This window comes from Cryptomeria japonica, chromosome 9 (genome assembly GCF_030272615.1).
Source record: "Cryptomeria japonica chromosome 9, Sugi_1.0, whole genome shotgun sequence".
Lineage (NCBI taxonomy): Eukaryota > Viridiplantae > Streptophyta > Pinopsida > Cupressales > Cupressaceae > Cryptomeria > Cryptomeria japonica.
Window position 1 is genome coordinate 471,523,819 of NC_081413.1, and position 21,062 is coordinate 471,544,880.

Genomic DNA, 21,062 nt, shown 5'->3' on the forward strand with positions numbered 1-21,062 from the left:
GTTTTCATATCCTCTTTTTCTTTTCTTTTCTACCAAAACACCAGCAGGAATTACACTTCCACACCTTCCTCTATGCTCAACAACTCACTAGTTAAAAGATAACAATTATCTATAATAATAAAGCATTTAATATCGCTTAAATGTCAAACTAAGTAGGTTATCCATTAAATTGTTAGCATCCATAGGACAATAAGTTTGGCACAAATTATCCATAAATCATATCAATTATATCATATAAATATATTGACAATCTTAATTAATCGTATGATATTACCCAATTTAGACAGTAAGCTTGAACGATATATGTTTTATTATCAATTTTATATTATTATTACTGGATATTATTTGCATTATGTTAATGATATGAACATATCATAATTAATGTTCATGATATGCTCATACCCTGATATGATATCTATGCTTGATAAGTTAGTGATAATTTTAGGTAAACCTAAATTATTAAATCTAGTTATTAATTTATACTAAACTAATTATCAACATATTTAATTAATTTATTATTATTACAATTAAACTTATGCTGGATATTCCTAATATCAAAATCCTTAATATCGCCTAGTCCCTAGTCCAAAACACCTGCAGGGTTTATTAATTATTGTTGTTGTTATTGTCATTCATTTAGTATTTATAAACTAATAATAGGTTTCCATATCGCCATTACCATTTAAAAGAATTCACTAACATTAGTATCTGGGTAAGCCTGCTAGGAAGACCAATACTATGCTTTGGTAGTGTTCGAAGTTGAGTCAATTGTAAGATTTTTCTCCCTAGTTTATTATGACGATATTGCTTTGCTATCGCTATTAAAAAATATATGATTGGTTAATATTGGCAATATCACTATTGTTTAGAAATGGATGTTGGAGGGGAATAGGTTTCTTGCCTTGATATTTTGCTAAGTCTAGAGCATCTAATTGATTTTTATGCATAATTTTCTAAACAATAGAGATTGGTCTAGGGACTAGACGATATTGGTTTATGCCATTTTTTATGCTTTATTTTTCTAGTTTGAATGGCAATATAAACTAGACTTTAGTAAATTAATCCGTTTAATGATAGTATCATCTAATTTTTAACTATGAAGGAAACCCACTTAGTTTTAATCATAATATTCAAAGTTTTGGGATATTTTAACTAATCAAAATAGGGGATATTGCCCACTAGGTCAATATTATATATATAATTTTTTTTTGACAAGAGTCCCAACGATGTCTAGTTCAATTGAAGACTAAATGATATAATCACTTGCCCTAAGCAAGACAGTAAGGTATGGTGAATGCACTATTGCCATACGATTCAAAGTACACTTAATCCATGTGCATTATCTTGCTTTTCATGAGCAGCTGGCAATGGTGGACTTATACATGTTGAATATCAGGGTGAACTTCGATGACATTTTGCATGCTTCCAAAAAATGGGGATTAACTCCTCTTGAGGCATCTGTATAAATTTCTCGTAAGAATTAAGGTTTGTTTAAACATAGCCTTATTACAAGTAAAGTGAGATTATAGGTTTCCGCTCTTGGACAGTGCCAACTTCAATCGATCAAGAACATGATGTAATAATTGAATCTGCTCCTTAATTGTCTGGTCTACACATGATTCAAATTCTTTGGTGTGTGAAACATCCATTTGATTAATGAATTTGGTTGCCTCTAATCTATCTTGACAAACCATCAAAGACCGTCGCAACCGCTCCTGAAACCTTGACATCTCCTCTTCAATGGCATTATTGGCCTGAACAACAGGGACACTGCAGTATTCTATACAGTTACTTATTTCCTGTTGATTTCTCTGCCTGTCGAAGCAGTCATAAGCGCACTTGAAGTAGGCTTTCCGAAGATTGAAGTTGACATGATCCTGGACTCCTGAGAGTTGCTGTTCGACTGCTTTCTGTACTTGATCAACTAATCTCTTTACCCTTTCGGCAAGAAACCTCTCTTCTGGTGAGTAACTCGTTTTGTGTGTTTCCCTGTCCTTACTTTCTTCCTGTCCACTGTGAGTTAATATCATATTTTTGTTAAGATATTTACTAAACTATGATTTAAGCAGAATTGAGGTTTTGAATTACATTTTCAAGCGGTAATGGCGATGCACAGGAGCATTATGGGAAGAGGAAGGGTATTCATATCCTCTTTTTCTTTTCTTTTCTACCAAAACACCAGCAGGAATTACGTTTCCACGCCTTCCTCAATGCTCAACAGCTCTTTGAAAGCGGCGGAAGCTGCCAAATTTGCTGCAATGGCGGACAAATGGTAATTTTACACTTCTCTTCACATACCGTTTAATCTCACGCTTTTGCCCATTTACACGGCCATGCCTCATTAGTTATTACATACAAAGAAAGGTTTATGATTAGGGATGTTGAATGCGATAAGTTTAACATCTTTAATGATAGCTATAAACCTTAATCGCTATTAGTTTAGTGCAGAATTTTTGAATATCAATATGAATTGCAGTTTAGTGAGATTAGGGTAAAATTAAAATGGGTCACTGATAAAAAAATTAGGGTGTGTTAGTTTATAAATAGTACTGGTATTCCCGGGAAGTAGGAGGTATTAACATAGTTTGGACATAATGGAAGGCCTAATTTTTTGCAATTAACGACTTCTCTCCACATACCAATAATGTAAACGATATTTCTTTTCAAACTCATGATATTGTAATAAATTGCTAAGTATATTGCTATTGGTTGATATTGCTATTCACCAATCCTAAATAATTAGTCCCACTAGGTCAATATCATATTTTTGTTAAGATATTTACTAAACTATGATTTAAACAGAATTGAGGTTTTAGATTACATTTTCAAGCAGTAATGGCGATGCACAGGATCATAATGGGAAGAGGAAGGGTATTCATATTCTCTTTTTCTTTTCTTTTCTACCAAAACACCAGCAAGAATTACGCTTCCACGCCTTCCTCTATGCTCAACAGCTCTTTGAAAGCGGCGGAAGCTGCCAAATTTGCTGCAATGGCGGACAAATGGTAATTTTACACTTCTCTCCACATACTGTTTAATCTCATGCTTTTGCCCATTTACACGGCCATGCCTTATTAGTTATTACATACAAAGAAAGGTTTATGATTAGGGATGTTGAATGTGATAAGTTTAAGGGTAAGAGAAAATGGTCTTCCCAAGCAAAGCGCTGGGTCCAATCGCTATTGTTTAGAAATGGATGTTGTATTTCAATGCAGTATTGGTATTCCTAGCAGGTCCATTTTGGAATGCGTTGGAAACGCTGGCGCAAAAAAATGTCAAAATCTAATAAAAATCACCTCAAAATTGACAAAAATCATTTACAAAGAGCCCCAACTGTTTAAATTATGCCTTTTCTCCTGTACGTGTTGCTAGTTAAAAGTTACATGTTAAAAAGAGGAAAAGAGGAGACACAGGAAATTTTGAGCATTCAGGTTTTTGCCCTTTAATTTAGGGTGTGTTATTTTTGAGTTGCTAGTGTTCGAAGTCAAGTCAACTGGATTGGGTATCGCTTAATTGACTTGGGACTCATTGGCTTTCCTCTAGACTTGAAGAGTCACAAATTATCAGTGTTCCATGGGCGTTGGGGATGGGGGGACGCGGGGACGGGACGGGGGGACTAAGGGCCTAAGTTTGGGGATGGCGGCGGGGGGATGGCGGCGGGGGGGTGGCGCTGATATAGTTATACATGTACATATAGTACTTGAAAAAGTAGCTTTGAAAAGATGTATGACAGTATTATAGTATAAGAATTACATTTCAAATGAGACTATAGGAAATTTGAAATACTAAATCTAAATACCAAGATTTCTTCAATGCTAATTGTGTTGTTATATGGAGCCTAATCAGACTGGGAGGTTAAATTTTCCCTACTTCTATTGGCGCGGTTTCCCCCTATATTTTTCAACGGGGGTTTGGGGGTAGCGCCCCCAAGTTGGGGTCAAGGGGCAGCGCCCCGCGAGGCCAAAAATACTTTTATTATTTTCTAAAGGCGTCAGGTGTTATTTTTCTATTGGCCCACATCCAATTAGGGTTACCCCTTAACCCCCCCAAAAGTCACATGTTTTTTAAAAACTGCTTTTTTTGGTTAGCTTTGACATGGGAACGTGGGAGACGCCTGGGCATCTCCCCATCCCTTGAGAGATGTCTGGGCATCTCTTGAGAGACGGGGAGACACCTAGACGTCTCCCAGGAGACGTCTCCACGTCTCCACGTCTCCACGTCTCCCTAGGAGATGCAGAGACGTCTTCGCGTCCCGGCAGCACTTGGGTGGCGGTGGCGGGACGACGGGGGATGTCGCGTCCCCGTCCCCCCGTCCCCGAAACGTTTTTGACGGGGGGACGCACCCAAAAAGGGGGGGGACGCGTCCCCGTGGAACACTGCAAATTATGCTTTAACGAAAACCAAGCCTCATGTAATCTTTAATTTATTTAGGGTTTATGCTTTATATTCAAAAGCATTGTAGCATTATTGGGACTAGGGATTGACTTGACAATCTAAAAGTCTACATGGATTTCAATTCCTCTGGATTCAATTGGGAAAAATTGGCAAACTAAAGAAGATCAAAATAGGGGAAATAAACTTTGTTTTTGGTTATTTCATGCTTGATAAAGTTTGTAGGGATAAAGATACATTTAACTGTAAAATTACTGCTTAATGAGGCCCATGCCTTCCTTTTTAGTATGATAGGCTTAACTTTAGCTTACAATTTATGCACTTTGTTTTTATTTAAAGGCTTACATAAGCAAGCATAAAATCAAAATTACAACATTATAAAAGGCAAGTCATTTAAATTTTACTTCGTTTTGGCGACTAATTTGGTAAGCTTGCTTGTTTAGTGTCAAACTTAGGAACAAGCTTGTATCCATTGGTTTATGGAATCAAAATCAAAGCTTTTTTATCTGGCTCATGTTAATTTTAGCACTTTCAGATTAATGTAAACTAAGAAAACTGAAAATCAGAATTTAATTACTAGTTAAATTGATTAAATGAATAGTTTATAGTTTTCCAGATTTAAGCATAACCAAGAAAAGAACAAAATAGGCACAAGACACAATTACCTTGGGAAAACCTCCTAGGAGGAAAAACCCAGCCAGAAAAGATCCTTAGATCTGATTATGGATTGAATTCATATGAAGGTAACAACACTTATCTCAAGTACTTAGTGCTGATAATGTCTGTCACAAGGCTGCACTTTCACAAGCATCAAATTAACATGCCTGCCCCCTTTGACTGTAATCAGGTTCAAACCCTAGGTCTGCAATGTTTGCATCTGGTTTCTGCTCTTTGATAGACAGCAACCTTATCCCTTAGTTCACTCTTCTCATGAATGAATTTCGCACCTCAATTAGCATGTGTAGTTCGCTGATATGACAGAGATAATTCGCTTTAACTGCAGATGTAGTCTTCTTCTTAAGTTCGCATTGGTAGGCACTTATATTTCGCATGGATGAAAACTGAATGAGTGAATGATAGAGTGCAGTTGGAGTTTATTTATATGGGGAACAATAACCTTAATCATGTCCGCTTGCATTATGATTTAATGAATTTTAATTTATTTATTTAACTGAAAGCATTAGGATAGGGTTGGCCCAATACATGGTGGCGTGTTGGCTTGAGTGTAGCGTGGGATCTTCATTTGATGCCGTGAGGTATAGGGCCCAACCCTACACGTTGGGGAAGGGGCTGGCCCCTTTGGGCAGATTCCAATGTTGCCCACGACAATTGGAATCCGCCATCCCTAATTATAATCAACACTCCCTCTTAATTAGGGAAGAGAAAACACAACCAAAATCTTCCATCTTGCACACAAGCAAAGAATGGAACTACATAATATAATCTTCCAGCTTGCACACAAGCCTAGACTGGATCCACCTTACATTGCCCACAAAGGGTGGAGAGGATCTTTTCTACTATCTTACATTGCCCGCAGAGCATGGTTAACAATTACACTTCTCCCTGAGAAGATTACAATACCATCTTACATTGCTCGTAGAGGATGGTTAACAATTACACTTCTCCCTGAGAAGATTTACAATACTTACATTGCCCGCAGAGGATGTTGCCCGCAGAGGATGGTTAGCAATTACACTTCTCCCTAAGAAGATTACAATACCACCTTACATTGCTCGCAGAGGGTGGTTTGATACAACACAATGTATCACTGAGGTTAAGACTCCCTCTCAACTAGGGTTTCATTTTCCACAACACCGAGTCTGTCTCTGAAGTACACAAACTTCACTTTGGACAGAGGCTTGGTAAGAATATCTGCGACCTGCTCATCAGTGCTGACATACTTCAGCTAAATGGCGCCTCTTTGCACCATATTCCGAATGAAATGATAATGAGTTTCCACATGTTTTGACCTGTCATGAAACACTGGATTGATAGACATTTTGATACAACTCTGATTATCACAATGAATAACTGTAGGATCTCAAGGCTGACCAAACAGCCCAACAAGAAGCTTATGAAGCCATACTGCTTCCCTAGAAGCTACACTTGCTGCAATATACTCAGCTTCAGCAGTACTTAGTGCCACTGAGGATTGTTTTCTGCAAGCCCAAGAGACCATTGTGGATCCTAAGCTGAAGCAAATGCCGGAAGTGCTTCTCCTGTCTTTGACGCTTCCAGCCCAATCTGCATCTGAATAACCTTCCAAGGTTATTGAAGTGTTAAGTGGATACTTCAGCCCATAACCAACCGTGCCTCGCAAGTATCTTAGGATATGCTTGGCTGCAATAAGATGAACATGTTTGGGCATGCTCATGAACTGGCTGAGAGCATTCACTGCAAAGCATATGTCTGGTCTAGTGTTAACTAGAGACAACAGTGATCCAATCAACTGCCTGTATTCTGATGGATCTGCAAAATCCGAGTTAGCTACAGAAACACTTAACTTCTTTAAGTTAGATTCCATAGGAGTAGACATAGGTTTACAATCCACCATTCTAAATCTTTTCAAAATATCAATAGTATACTTTCCTTGACTTAAGAAAATTTTGTTAGATCTTTGCCATACTTCTAGACCTAGAAAATAATGCATTAGACCTAAGTCTTTCATTTCAAATTCTGAAGCTAGTTCTTTCTTACATCTTATGATAAGTTCATCTTTACTAGTAAGAAATAAATCATCCACATATAGAACTAGGATTAACATTTCATTATTAGATAACTTAAAGTAAATGTTAGAGACAACATCATTTTTACAAAAACCTAAGCTCAACAAGTATTTATCAATTCTTTCATACCAAGCACGGGGAGCCTGTTTGAGGCCATACAGAGCTTTCTTCAACCTGCACACATGAGTTATTCTATCCTGAGTCTCATAACCCTCAGGTTGTTCAATATAGACCTCTTCCTCAATGACACCATTAAGGAAGGCAGTCTTAACATCCATTTGATGTAGCTTCCAATCTTTGGCAGCAGCAATAGCTATTATAGTTCTAATAGAAGTATATCTAGCAACATGAGCAAATGTTTCTTCATAGTCTATGCCTTCCTTTTGAGAAAAACCACGAGCTCCAAATCTAGCCTTATATTTTTCAATACTACCATTAGCATTATATTTAATTTTAAATAACCGTTTAGAGGAGACAACAGATTTACCTTTGGGTCTGGGCACAATATCCCAAACATCATTCTTGATGATTGACTGATTCTCTTCATCCATAGCAAGCTTCCAGGCATGATGGTTCAAAGCTTCTTCAACATTGCAAGGTTCAGATTCAATGAGATTGCACATCAATGCAACGTAGTTGGAGAATACTTGAGGTCTCTTGGTTTCACGGAAGGTGCCACTGGGAGCAACAAATCTTTCGGCTTCTTGAGTGGTGTTTCTTACCCAAAGTGGCCTCTTTTTGGTAACAACAATGTCACTAGGAATGTCAGTGGGATTCATGGGCTTTGGTGGATCATTATGTTCTTCTTGAGGTGGAGGTTCAACAGGCTCCCTTTGAATCTCAGGGTTAGTATCAACATTCATATCTTGATTGTCATTAGCTTCATCAATAACAGAAGAACCTTTTGATTTCTTAAAGGCAATATCTTCTTCAAAAGTAACATCCCTACTTACGTCAACATACCTTTGACCAGGGATATAGATCCTGAAGGCCTTGGAGGATTCACTGTATCCGACTAGCATGCCTTTCTTTCCGGAAGGTTCCAACTTGGTTCGCTTTTCCTTGGGCACATGAACATAAACAAGACTTCCAAAAATTCTGAGGTGACTGATGTCTGGTTTGGATCTTGTGAAGGCTTCTTCAGGGGTCATGTTCTTTAGAACACGGTGTGGACATCTATTCTGGATATATATGGCTGTTCTAGAAGCTTCAGCCCATAAAAAGGTCTGCAAATCTTGATCATGAATCATAGCCTTTGCAGCCTCAACAGTAGTCCTATTCTTTCTTTCAACAACTCCATTTTGCCGAGGATTGTATGGAACACAAAACTCCCTCTTAATTCTTGACTCAACACAAAAATCATAGAAGCTACCGGAGGTGTACTCACCTCCATTGTCAAATCTTAAACATTTAATTCTTTTACCAGAGGAGTTTTCAGTTAATGCCTTAAACTCTTTAAATTTACTTAAGACTTCATCAGATTCTTTAGATTTCAAGAAGTAGATCCAAGTTTTCCTAGAGAAGTCATCTATGAAGATTACGTAATAAAGAAATCCACTAGGAGATGCTATAGACATAGGTCCACATAAATCAGAGTGAATAAGTTCTAATTTATCTTTAGCTCTATTTTCACTTTTATGAAAAGGACATTTAACATTTTTACCTATAGCACAACCTTTGCAAGTATTATCATGGATTTGACTGAGTTTAGGCATACCTTTGACTAACTTTTCAAGAGAGGGAAGAGCTTGATAGTGTAAATGTCCAAGTTTTCTATGCCATAGCTCACAAAATTCGGGAGCCTCATTAATGAGGGCTTGAACAGGGTTAGTAGAGAGCTTATAAAGACTATCATATCTATTACTGATTACACGAGCAGATTTAAAACTAGATTTCTTAGGCCAAGCAAGAACTTTTCCCTTAGAAAATGCAATTTGATAACCTTTATCTTCTAGAGTAGAAATGGAAATTAAGTTTCTTTTAATTCCAGGAACAAACAAGATATCACTAAGGTGCAGAGAAATACCAGAGTCTAAATTTAAAGAAGTAGAGCTAGAACCTCTTACCGAATATCTAACATCATCACCAATTACCACGTGCAGGCTGAAATCCTTTTCTACTAAGTCTGAAAGGTGATCATGTTTGCCTGTGATGTGTCTGGAAGCACCACTGTCAATCAACCACGTATTACAGTCTGAAGGTATGTTGCTTGACAGGGCAGAGATGAATAAGAGGTCATCATTTTGTTCTGAGACTTCATTTAGGTTGGCTTCTTTTTGAGTAGGATCATTCCAACATTCTTTAGCATGGTGACCAAATTTGTCACATCTGAAACATCGAACATGAGATATATCTCTTGGTTTCTTCCAAGGGTGTTGAGAGCTAGATGGTCTGAATTCCCTATTTCTCTTTGGATAATGCTTCTTCCAATTTCCTCCTTTCTTGCATTGAGTAGCAAGCATGTGTTGGTCATCTACATGAGGACTTTTGGTTTGCCCTCTTGTGATCGGGCACGACTCTTCTTGAATACAATCATTCTTAAGGCGATCAAGGGAAGGTAGCTTAGTTCTACCACTTATGGTTTGAATAAAGGACTCCCATGAGTGGGGTAAGCCATTTAGAGCAATCATGACAAGGTCTTTGTCTTCCATGTTATGTCCAATTAAACCTCGCTGATTTTTTAGTTCTGAAATTCTCATAAAGTAGGAAATAACAAAATCTTCTTTTGCCATTTTGATATTAAGTAGTTGCTGTCTTAAAGTAATTGCCCTACTGAGATTGTTAATTTCATATGTACCTTGAAGATGGCTGAACATTTCCCTTGTAGTAGTGAATGAGGCAATAGAGGTGACTAGGTGGTCTTTAACTGAATCAATGAGAATTTTTCTTGCCTTGACAACATCCTTTTTGAATTGTTTTAGCTCAGCTGCATCCGTAGGTTCAGTTAGCTCTTTTGCTTCTATGAATTAAAGAAGATCTTCTTCCTCTAGGGCCAACTTGATTCGAACCTTCCATGTAGTAAAATTGAGATTCCCATCAAGCCTATCTTCAACTTCCAGCCCCATTGACCTGACTTGTGAATAGACAGCAATCTGGAAATAAAGGAGTACTAAATTCTGAAAGCAAAAAGTAGATCTAGCCTATAGCTCTGATACCATGTTAATTTTAGCACTTTCAGATTAATGTAAACTCAGAAAATCAGAATTTAATTACTAGTTAAATTGATTAAATGAATAGTTTATAGTTTTCCAGATTTAAGCATAACCAAGAAAAAAACAAAATAGACACAAGACACAATTACCCTGGGAAAACCTCCTACGAGGAAAAACCCAGCCAGAAAAGATCCTCAGATCTGATTATGGATTGAATTCATATGAAGGTAACAACACTTATCTCAAGTACTTAGTGCTGATAATGTCTGTCACAAGGCTGCACTTTCACAAGCATCAAATTAACACGCCTGCCCCCTTTGACTGTAATCAGGTTCAAACCCTAGGTCTGCAATGTTTGCATCTGGTTTCTGCTCTTTGATAGACATCAACCTTATCCCTTAGTTCACTCTTCTCATGAATGAATTTCGCACCTCAATTAGCATGTGTAGTTCGCTGATATGACAGAGATAATTCGCTTTAACTGCAGATGTAGTCTTCTTCTTTAAGTTCGCATTGGTAGGCACTTATATTTCGCATGGATGAAAACTGAATGAGTGAATGATAGGGTGCAATTGGAGTTTATTTATATGGGGAACAATAACCTTAATCATGTCGACTTGCATTATGATTTAATGAATTTTAATTAATTTATTTAACCGAAAGCATTAGGATAGGGTTGGCCCAATACATGGTGGCATGTTGGCTTGAGTGTAGCGTGGGATCTTCATTTGATGCCGTGAGGTATAGGGCCCAACCCTACACGTTGGGGAAGGGGCTGGCCCCCTTGGGCAGATTCCAATATTGCCCACGACAATTGGAATCGGCCATCCCTAATTATAATCAACAGCTCAAACCGAAACAATTTTTATTTTTTCTTTATAAAACTAAAGTGGGGGTTTGGGGGCGGCATCCGTAGGAAGTTCCTTCCTTGTTGCAATAAAGGGTGGAGTTGATAGACGAATCCTCCACCATCAACCCCAAACTATGGCCTTAAAGGCAACCATGGTCTTTATGTTGCATCTCAATTTTCATAATTTTAGTGCTTTTAACCAAGCTGTAAATCCTTCAAAAAATTCACAGGTATTGTAATTAGAGCTTGATAATTAGGATTAATAGTTTCCCAAAAAATCATGCCTTATTTTATAAATGCAAGTTCGAAGCTTTGATGTGCATAAGAGAAATCCAAATCTAATGTGTACACATGAGAAATAAATTGGAAAGAAAATTGTTGACAAAAATGAAAATTACCTGTTTAATCTGCAATTTAATTGTATTTTGAAAATACAGATTTTATAAAAGTAGGTAGTTTGGTCTCGATTGAATTGCCTTAGTTTTGGGCTCATGATTAATTGCTAAGTCACTGCATTGCCGAACTTCATGTATCAAATTCGAAATTTGGCGAATTTCAATAAAATATTAAAATTTTGTTCTAATTCGGCCAAAAATTTGTACGGAAGAAAGCTAGGGCCGTTAGTAGATCAAATGTATGAGGGGGGCGGGCTGTTAACCACAGACGATCTCGGGGTACGCCACCTCCACAGTGGGTGGAGGATCCTCCATTAGCGCGTGTGGAGTGCAACAATTTTCTGAAGCCATGAGCAATAAGAACCTTCTTTCGGCTGCCCGTTTGCAAGAGAATGGGTGTCGTGAACAATGCCGTGTTTGTAGGGTATAAATATCACCACGAAAAATGCCTTCGAAGCTATGTTTTCTCGAAATGCGATGTATACTTGAATAATATTAAATAATAAATATATTTTAAGCTCACCATTGATGCAAAACTCCATTGCAAGCTTAAAATATATTTATTATTTAATATATAATATTTAATATATTTATTATTTATATATTAATAAATTAAATAGTTAAAATTTTAAATACATTAATATTATAATGTTTTTTCAAATTTATTTTAATGTATTAAAAATTCATAATATTGTTTATTTTTAATAATTTTAATTTAATATATGAAAAATATTTATATTAGTTTTTAAATTTAATATAATATAATTTAACAATTTAATGAATTTATTATTTATATATTAAAAAATTCAAATTTATATAGGCGAATTTAATGTCGATTTTTTTTTTGAATTTTTTATCTTGCTGAACTTCATCTGAATTTTATTGTTGCTGAATTTGAATTTGAATTCGAACTTGGTAACTTAGATTAATTGCGTTTATTCCCTGATTTTTGCTCTTATCAAAAGAATATCGAAGGATCTGATTAACATGTCACTTGGGCTGTTATAGCTTCTCCATGCCAATAAAATTATTTTGATGGGACCTATGACTTGGCATAAACATTTGGAGATGGAATTATGGGTAAACAATACATTTACATTATGAGTTGATATGTCCTTATTACCCTCACATGGAAATGGCCAAAACATGATTACACTAAGATACCAGTATGGGTCTTGGGTTTGGGTATGTTTGTATGACAATTGTTTTGGAGGTTGAGTTGATTTTTGGGTCATTCATACAAAAAAAATATAAAAATCGTAATTATGTACATATTTGCAGCCTAAAAATAGTACTTAAGTTCGGAGTACTGAAAGATCCCTAAATGGGTTTTTTGCTGCCCTGGATAAGTTTTAATTAATAAACTATCTTTCAGAGCCTTTTGGTGTTCTTAGAGACAAGACAGAAGATGCAGAAAGTGTTGTTTATTTTTTGGTGATGGGGATTGCAACCATTAACCAATAATAACATAGAATTCAACTCAAAATAAGATATCAGCTTCTGATTTTATTTATGACAGCAGATTACATTCAACTAGGAGTGAAGATACATTCACCAAAACAATTAGAAACATACCACGGATCCAGCGCTGGGGTTTGTTGCTGATTTGCTATCCAGAAATGGATACAAGCATGAGTTGAAGGTACAAGGGCAGTCCAGATGTACCAATACACTTATACTACCTCCAAATGAATTACCATTAACAAATTGGACCAAAAACCCAATTACCACCTGGAAATCCAAATTCCGCTAGGCAAAATTATACAATTTTAGCCTTAAATCCTCACTGTTTTGCTCACCTTGATCTCAATTCAAGCCTGATGATTGTGATTTCTTCTACACAGTCCTTGCTGATCCTAACAATGAAGTTAAGAACAAGAAATGGAGTTAAAACCCTCCATTTTATTTATTATCACTCCACAACCATCTGTAATGGTACGACCCCCTTGGGAAACAGTACAGCTGCCAAAAGAAATAAGTAATGCACTGAAATTGAATGTATTCTTGCTCAGATCTGATTTAATGACCTTGCTGCTAATGATTACTGAGTTTGCTTGTTGAAATGACCCTCAATATGCCTGAAACAAGCTTCTGATGTGTTCTACGTGCCTCATGTAGAAGGGATTCCGTCCTCCTGAAGACCAAATCTGAGGTTTTTCGTCTCAAACCTGCTTGCTGTTGTAAATTGCAGACCTGCAACTTCCAAGTTCTTCACAAAATAATATATCATGAATCAAGAATACCTCTAAGGCTGAATACATGCATTCCTTACATTCCACGTGGGATGTACCTGCTGCAAATGGCGGCCCTAAGGCTGCAAGGATCATGCCCAAGCTGAAGAATCAATTTGCCATGCTGAAACCCTTACTCTGCAACCTGAATCCACAATGAAGAATGGCGTACTCAATCTCTGTCAACTATGCACTTTGCCTGAAGAATCCAATGCCAATAACTGTTGAGGGCTACATCTCAGCCAGTCCAGATCTTGGGGTTTGTGTCCCAGATGAAGAATCATTCACTCAGAGCAAATTCACAAAATAAGTTTGATTGTGTAAAAAGATAATGAACAATTAGGTCTTCATCTCCTTATATCTCCTTTCCTTTCCAAGCCAAACCCTAAAAGGGAGTAAAGTTGGCGCATTATGAAAAGAGTGTTATTTTCTAATTATGGCGTCAACTATAGGAAAATAACACTAAATTGCAAATAAATAGCGCCAGGCATCCAAAAAGTTTCGGGAAGGTGAGAATCATGTAGCAAAGTTCAAGACCTTTCCAACGAGCTATAACACATAGGCATATCAACCCAGATGAAGCTAGAAACCCCTTATTACTCCGAAATGACTAAATACATAGCCTTATTTTAATTTATTAAATCGCTAACTTAGGAAATATTTAAATATATTAAAATATCTCCAGATATCTAATAACAACCCAAAATAACCAAACAATCATGAATATAACTTTGTCACCTATCTGTGACCGATGCCGGAAAAGCTGAGCTAACTGGCAATCCCATCCCTAAAGTCTAGGGATGCTCCTAGAAACTAGGAAACACACCCAATCTTCCTGAAATTGAAACCATAGTATGGTCCCGTGGAACCTCAAATATGAAAACTGCCACAACCTCCTAAAAGGTAGGGACTCCCTAAAAAGTAGGAGCCTCTCTTCAAACACCTGTAACTGCTCAAAAGGATCCTGCTCTGCTCCTTGGTCCCCCAGGTGGTCATTCAGTCAACTACCAGTTCTCCCTAAAAAATAGGAGACCTCGTCCGAAGGTCCAAAATGGCTCACAGAGCCCCTGCAAAGCTCCATGACCCTCAGAATGAGTCCCCTAACCATGTCGTTGACCTACGGGAACTCGAATGGTAGGTCAACCCCTGCTCATCTCATGTCACCTAAAAAAAGGGGACATTACAAGTACCACATAGCATGCATATAATAAACAAAACCACTATTAAAATTCAAAATAGTACTGTGAGGTTAAGTTGTCAAACTAAGTATCATGATAGATATTCATTTTTATATAATAAAACAATGAAATCAGCAATCAATGCCATATTGATCTTTATAAAAATCATCATCATCATTATTGACTTTATCAGAGAAACGGGACTCGCTCGGACTCGCCTAAACTCGGTGAGTCTGAGTCCGAGTCATGCTCGCCGAGTCTCTGGGACTCGGACTTGGACTAGTCTGAGTCTCCCCAGACTCGCTGAGTTGGCGAGTTTGGCTCAAACTCGCCAAACTCGGCGAGTCCCGAGCCCCAAACTCGGCTACTGGCTGGGTTAGTAAAATGACAAAAAAAATACATTTTAAAAAGTTTTTTTTAAATGAATGGTATCGTCTTTGTTCACTACAACCTTCGCCTGAGAATGAGAAAAATTAGGGTTACAACATGTTAGCCAATAGAAAAATAACACGTGACACCTTTATTAAATAATAAGTTTTTTTGACCTCGCAGGGCGCTGCCCCTTGACCCCGCCCTATATCGCGACAGGGAGCGCGCAAGGGGCGATGCCCCTTGACCCCACCTTGGGGGCACTGCCCCCAAACCCCCGTCAAAAAATATGGGGGGAAACTGCGTCGATAGAAGTAGGGAAAATTTAAGCTCCGAGTCTAACACTGATTGGATTGACTAGGTAGATATAGAGGCTGAGACTGTAGCCATGGCAGAGGAGGAGCGAAGAGCATAAGCACAGACAGGAGATTCAGAGGCAGATAGTGACACGGATGTTCCTGATGTTGGTGAGCATGGCATGGTGTCACGGGGAGCGGCTATGGCTCTCGAATCATCCAAGACCTACCTTAGACACCTTCGCAGGGGGCCGGGGCTAGAGGGTGCAGGCTCCTCTGAGCCATAGGCTTGTAGTTGTATTTACTTTTAGTATTTGTATGAAACATTTGATGATGATCATATGATGACATGGATTTTTTATTCCATGAGTTTTGTAATATTGTATATATTTGACAATATTTATATATCTATGTTTGTTATTTCCTTCAGCTACAATTTGCGTTTATGCTTATGTGATTGATGTATACTTGTGTATGTAATCAAATGAGCCGAGTTTGATGATGTTATTGTGCCTTTAAGATGTATTCAATAAAGGGTGCCTGAAACAAGTTTAAAATCTTTAAAAATCTCTAAATTTCTTGAGTTTTTCACTTTCCCGAGTCTAGCCGAGTCTGGAGCCGAGTCTGATGCCGAGTCCCGAGTCCGAGTCCCGTTTCTTTGCTTTATATGCTATCGGCAGATTAGAAGAACCACAAGGAGTGCCATTGGCATTCACACTATACATATGTAGGCTGTTTGACTCTTGAAAACTGAAAATTGTTGGACAGTGGAAGCATCCAAATCAGCTAGCATTGGCTCTATATCCCACAACTTTGTGGACTATTCCTTGTAGTCATTCTGTTTGTGCAAAAGAAGATGTAAGTTGGAATGAATGTGAACTAACTCCTCTACCTTTTTTGATGACAATTGGCTGTACTTTATTGAGTAGATGAAAGAGTATTTACTCCAATTCATGTTAGATGAAGACAAACTGGCAACCTATTGAGACAAAGTTAGAGAGTTAGAGTTATAAAAATATAATGAAACTTTAAACTCAATTTTTTTAGTCTGCAGTCTATCTCCTTATCACAGACTCTTGTATGATGTCCCCATCTTTGCAATTATAATATAATAGCAATAAACCCTTATGTGGTCAAGGAGTGGCAGACCTTGAGCACCATCATATATTTGGAAGATAGTTAGAAGTAAGTTGTACATAGCAAGTAGATAGTTGTATCAGGAAAATCGTGAAGTCTTATAAATAAGATGATTTTCGTTAGTGGCACTAAGAGATATAAAGATGATACAAGAAGTATGATGTTTGATACAAGATCGCCATGCATCCATCACACCGCGTGATAAGTATTGGAGCGATTCCATGAGACATTATAACTGATGTGGCTGAGGTAGAAGACAACGATATTGAGGATGAGACAATCAAAAGGTCTATCACAGGCAAACAATATGGTTATCGTGGATGAAGCCTCCATTGAACAAGAAGAAGCAACCTATCCAGACACTGAGAAGTTGTTCTTAGGTCTGCCTCAAGAAGTGTGGATAATGGGGTCGTCATTGAAAGAGATATAAAGATGATACAACAAGTATGTTGTTTAATATAAGATCACCATGCATCCATCACACCATGTGATAAGTATTTGAGCGATTCCATGAGACATTATAACTAATGTGGCTGAGGTAGAAGACAACGATATTGAGGATGAGACAATCAAAAGGTTGTTGACGTGTCTGGAATCGCATTGCTGCAAACTCCATACGGCCAACGCAGAATAGAATAGCCAACTGATTATCCTACTCTCTCTTGAGATAAGGAAGTCTCTAATGCTGTTTTCTAGGTTTGATCAAAGGAGACTACCTCAAGGTTTCTTTTGTCAGGTCTTGATTGCGGGATCTCTCAGTGGCTTGATGTGTTTTTGCTGGAAACACAAGGGGACTTACGATTTGCAACAAGCTAGTCTGTTGTGATTCTCGAATTACGCAATAAAGAGCAAAAGGAAAGGGTTAGGAGATCTAAAACTAACAACACGGGCATGCGGGTAGACAGATTCAACATAACCAATTCCTGCTTGGCCAGAATAGCTCACAACCTTGCAGGAACGGTGCAATCTTCAAAGGGACTTGGAAGATTTTCAGACTGGAGACGCACAAGCACCCAATTCTGGTGCAGCTCAGACGGACATCTGCAATTGAACTAAGCACAATCGAAGGCTCAGGTTAACCACACAAAAGGATACACAATCAGTATATCCTCAGTGGTATGAGCCCGAATCTATCAAATACCTGCACATCCAAAACAGAAAGATCTATCTAAAATACTGAAAGAAACCATGCAAACAGGATGAAAACAAAACAATAAACACCAAATCAATGTTTATATATTGATCTCATCTACCTATTACAACAATTTCTGCAACATCTCTATGCTATTGCTAAGATCTAACCTATTCTAACCTCTAAGATCTAACTACAAAATTCTAACCAATTGTCTGACAAAAATCTCCAACTATCTAACCCTTTACAAAAGAAAGGCCTCTGCCTTTTATAGATTTTACAATAATGAATCGAAGGCTAGGATGGACTGCATCCAAGGGTCCTGATCTGTCTTCCAGAAGATGGCAGCTTTAACCCATGCCCAATTAATTCTTAGTTATCCAACCAACAAATATCTCAACCACTTGCCACTATTTGGCTTTAATTCAGGTCTATCCAATCTTCTTGGTGGTTGGGAATAGTTATCCACAAAAATATCTTGCACAGGACCCATAGGCAGTTTACAATAAAGCCTTTTCAGTTTTAAAACTGAGTTTCTGGACTTAAATCCAGCTGTGTGCTTTTTTCGAGAAGGCATAAACTTGCAGCATTCAGAGTGTTCTTTGGTCTTTGGTCTCGGTGGTGGACTTCATCTTTGTTCAGCGGCACAGTTCCCAATGCTCGGTTGTTCTCGCGCTCTTGCATCTTTTCTTTTCCAATCTTCAGCGTCTGGCTTTGGATTGCGATCCTTCCTTGATTTGCATTTGAGGCCTTCTCCTGGTTTTTTAATGACGTCCTGCGATCAATCAACCAATTTCACTTCATTAAATTAATTTGAAAAATTAATTAATTTAACAAATATTAAATTTAATGGCGTCTGGTTTGAGAAGCTCTTTGTGAGATTTATCTTGAAAATGCTTCTCCTTTCTCTTCGAATGTGAAATCTGATCCTTGGGCGTTTTACTTCTGCGTGATTTTACCTTTGGAGTCTTGGGCGTTTTGAATGGGTTTATGACGTTTTGAAAACTTCTTAAGCGCGATTCTGGAGGTTTGAAGAGCTCCTGCAAATTTTAAAATCCTAACACTCATGCATTTCTGGTGAATTTCGGAGAATGGAGGGGGGTTTTGTAGACTTTAAACTTCATGTCTCCATTTTCTAAATTATGAACTCTGCGTTTTCGCGAGAATTGCCTTTGCTTCTTCACGTTGCAGTTTTTGAAGTTTATGGCAAATTTCGGAGCATTCACGCCCTTTTGCAAATTACGGAGTTTTAATGCTTTCTGCGATTTTGGAGATTTAGCGTTTTTTGCTTTACCCAGGCGTTTTCGGACCTCTCAGCATATTTTGCGAACTTAAAAATTTCGGACCTTTTCAATGTTTTTTGCAAGTTATGAAAAACTTTGGACCTTTCAGCCCTCTTTGCAAATTTATAACAAACTTCGGACCACTGGGCATGTTTGGAACTTCGTGATTTTTAACCCTCTGGCGAATTTCGGAGCGCTTGGGGTTTTTGCGAACTGGAGATATTTTCAGAGCATGGGGAGTTTATTCCAACTGAAGGGTAATTTTCGGACCTAAATGCGTTTTGGCAAATTCGGAGCTCTTGAACCTTTTTGCAATTTCGCCAAAATTTCAAATTTCGGAGCTAGGGTCCGAAATTGAGGTTTTAAGGGAATTTTGGACCTTTAAACAACTTTTTTGCAACATTTTAAACTTTTCAACTTTTTGCCCCAGGGTCCAAAATTGGGCAACTTAAGTGAAATTCGGACCTAAAGCACCTTTTGGCAACTTTTTTCACTTTTTCAAATTTTAGCCCCAGGGTCCGAAATTGAGGTTTTAAGTGATTTTCGGACCTAAAGCACCTTTTGGCAACTTAAGTGAAATTCGGACCTAAAGCACCTTTTGGCAACTTTTTTCACTTTTTCACATTTTAGCCCCAAGGTCCGAAATTGAGGTTTTTAGCGATTTTAAACGTTTTTCTCAAGAAGTGCGAGCTTGGGCACTTGGACGAGTTTGTCTAGATCTCGCTGAAGGATCATTTTATGGAATATATCTTCTTCTTTCTTATACTTTAAGTTATATTCCATATATACTTTCAGGATGTTTGAGAGTGGTTTCGGCCCTCCAGGAGTTATATTGCAAATTCTAGTTTTTGGAGGATTCCTCAGTTTTTCAGAGTTAGTCAAATTTCAGGATCAGGACATTCTAGACTTAGCTAAATTTCAAGGTCAGGAAATTCCAGACTTAGCCAAATTTCAGGGCATTTGAAGATCAAGATGACATTCCAGGCTCTATCACTCACCAACTTGACCCTTCATATACCCTTCCTCTTCTGCAAAGACAGAAAGGCACAAACCAGGGGGTCCCTGTCCAAGACGGGGATGGGTGTGTGATTCGCACAACAAAGGTCTATCGCAGGCAAACAATATAGTTATCGTGGATGAAACCTCCATCAAACAAGAAGAAGCAACCTATCACGACACTGAGAAGTTGTTCTTAGGTCCGCGTCAATAAGGGTGGATAATGGGGTCGTCATTGGAAGACCTTGCGTTCATCATTAGTTAATCCGATTAAAGGAAGTGCTCAAACTAGTTTACGCAAGAGATATGGGTAGTCAGCGATCTCTATTCAATTGATAAAACAACATCAGCAAATTAATAAAGATCATCATAATATTAAATTTGCACGTCAGCGATTAAGTATGCAATGATAACGTCAGCAATAGGAGGAGGGAGCAATATTGAGAAGAGACTCAAGAACAGCGATGAGAATTATGTTAACAGTAATAAAGATATAATAATTAAAAGAAGAAGCACTAATTGGGGTGACATCAATTAAGGGATAACAATAATCATTAGCATATTGATGAGATGCAATCTGTTGGGGAGAGACACGGTTAAGGAAAGAGGGAAAGACATGTTTCTTACACATTCAAGAGATGTAACCATTTGATTTGCAAGGTATAAGTGGGGCATCGATCACACCTCATCAATCATCGAATTGGTATTTAATCCTTCTCTATATCCAGATTGGATATAAGCTCTATTGAGCATTTTTGCCTTTGGCATATTCAGGTTGCATAGTTCGAAGGTCATATTCAGAAACAGCACCAAACACTTTGCATATTTTCCAGGTCTAAATCAGAAACAGCAACGGTCCCACATCATTATAGGTGTTAGGAGAAGATTCCCAGCACATTATTCTTGCCATATCAGACACAGCATT

At 37.8% G+C, this 21,062-nt stretch overlaps 2 protein-coding genes across 6 annotated transcripts in view; one reads left to right on the forward strand and one right to left on the reverse strand.

Moving 5' to 3' along the window:
- The first annotated feature begins 1,245 nt into the window (after positions 1-1,245).
- The window catches only part of LOC131075944 (ubiquinone biosynthesis O-methyltransferase, mitochondrial), a 220,005-nt gene continuing 200,188 nt past the window's right edge, over positions 1,246-21,062 (forward strand). Inside the window, exons 1-3 of one of the 5 annotated variants that reach the window (XM_058012923.2) lie at positions 1,246-1,963; positions 2,070-2,272; positions 2,850-3,005. In XM_058012923.2, coding sequence (XP_057868906.2) covers positions 2,103-2,272; positions 2,850-3,005 — 326 coding nt within the window. In that variant the 5' untranslated portion in view covers positions 1,246-1,963; positions 2,070-2,102. The remainder of the gene's footprint in view (positions 1,964-2,069; positions 2,273-2,849; positions 3,006-21,062) is intronic. The other 4 variants (XM_058012921.2, XM_058012922.2, XM_058012926.2 and 1 more) reach the window with 4 other exon arrangements.
- Positions 1,524-2,030, reverse strand: LOC131075913 (uncharacterized). The gene has a single exon (XM_058012862.2). The coding sequence runs from the start codon at positions 2,028-2,030 to the stop codon at positions 1,524-1,526; it is 507 nt and encodes a 168-aa protein (XP_057868845.2).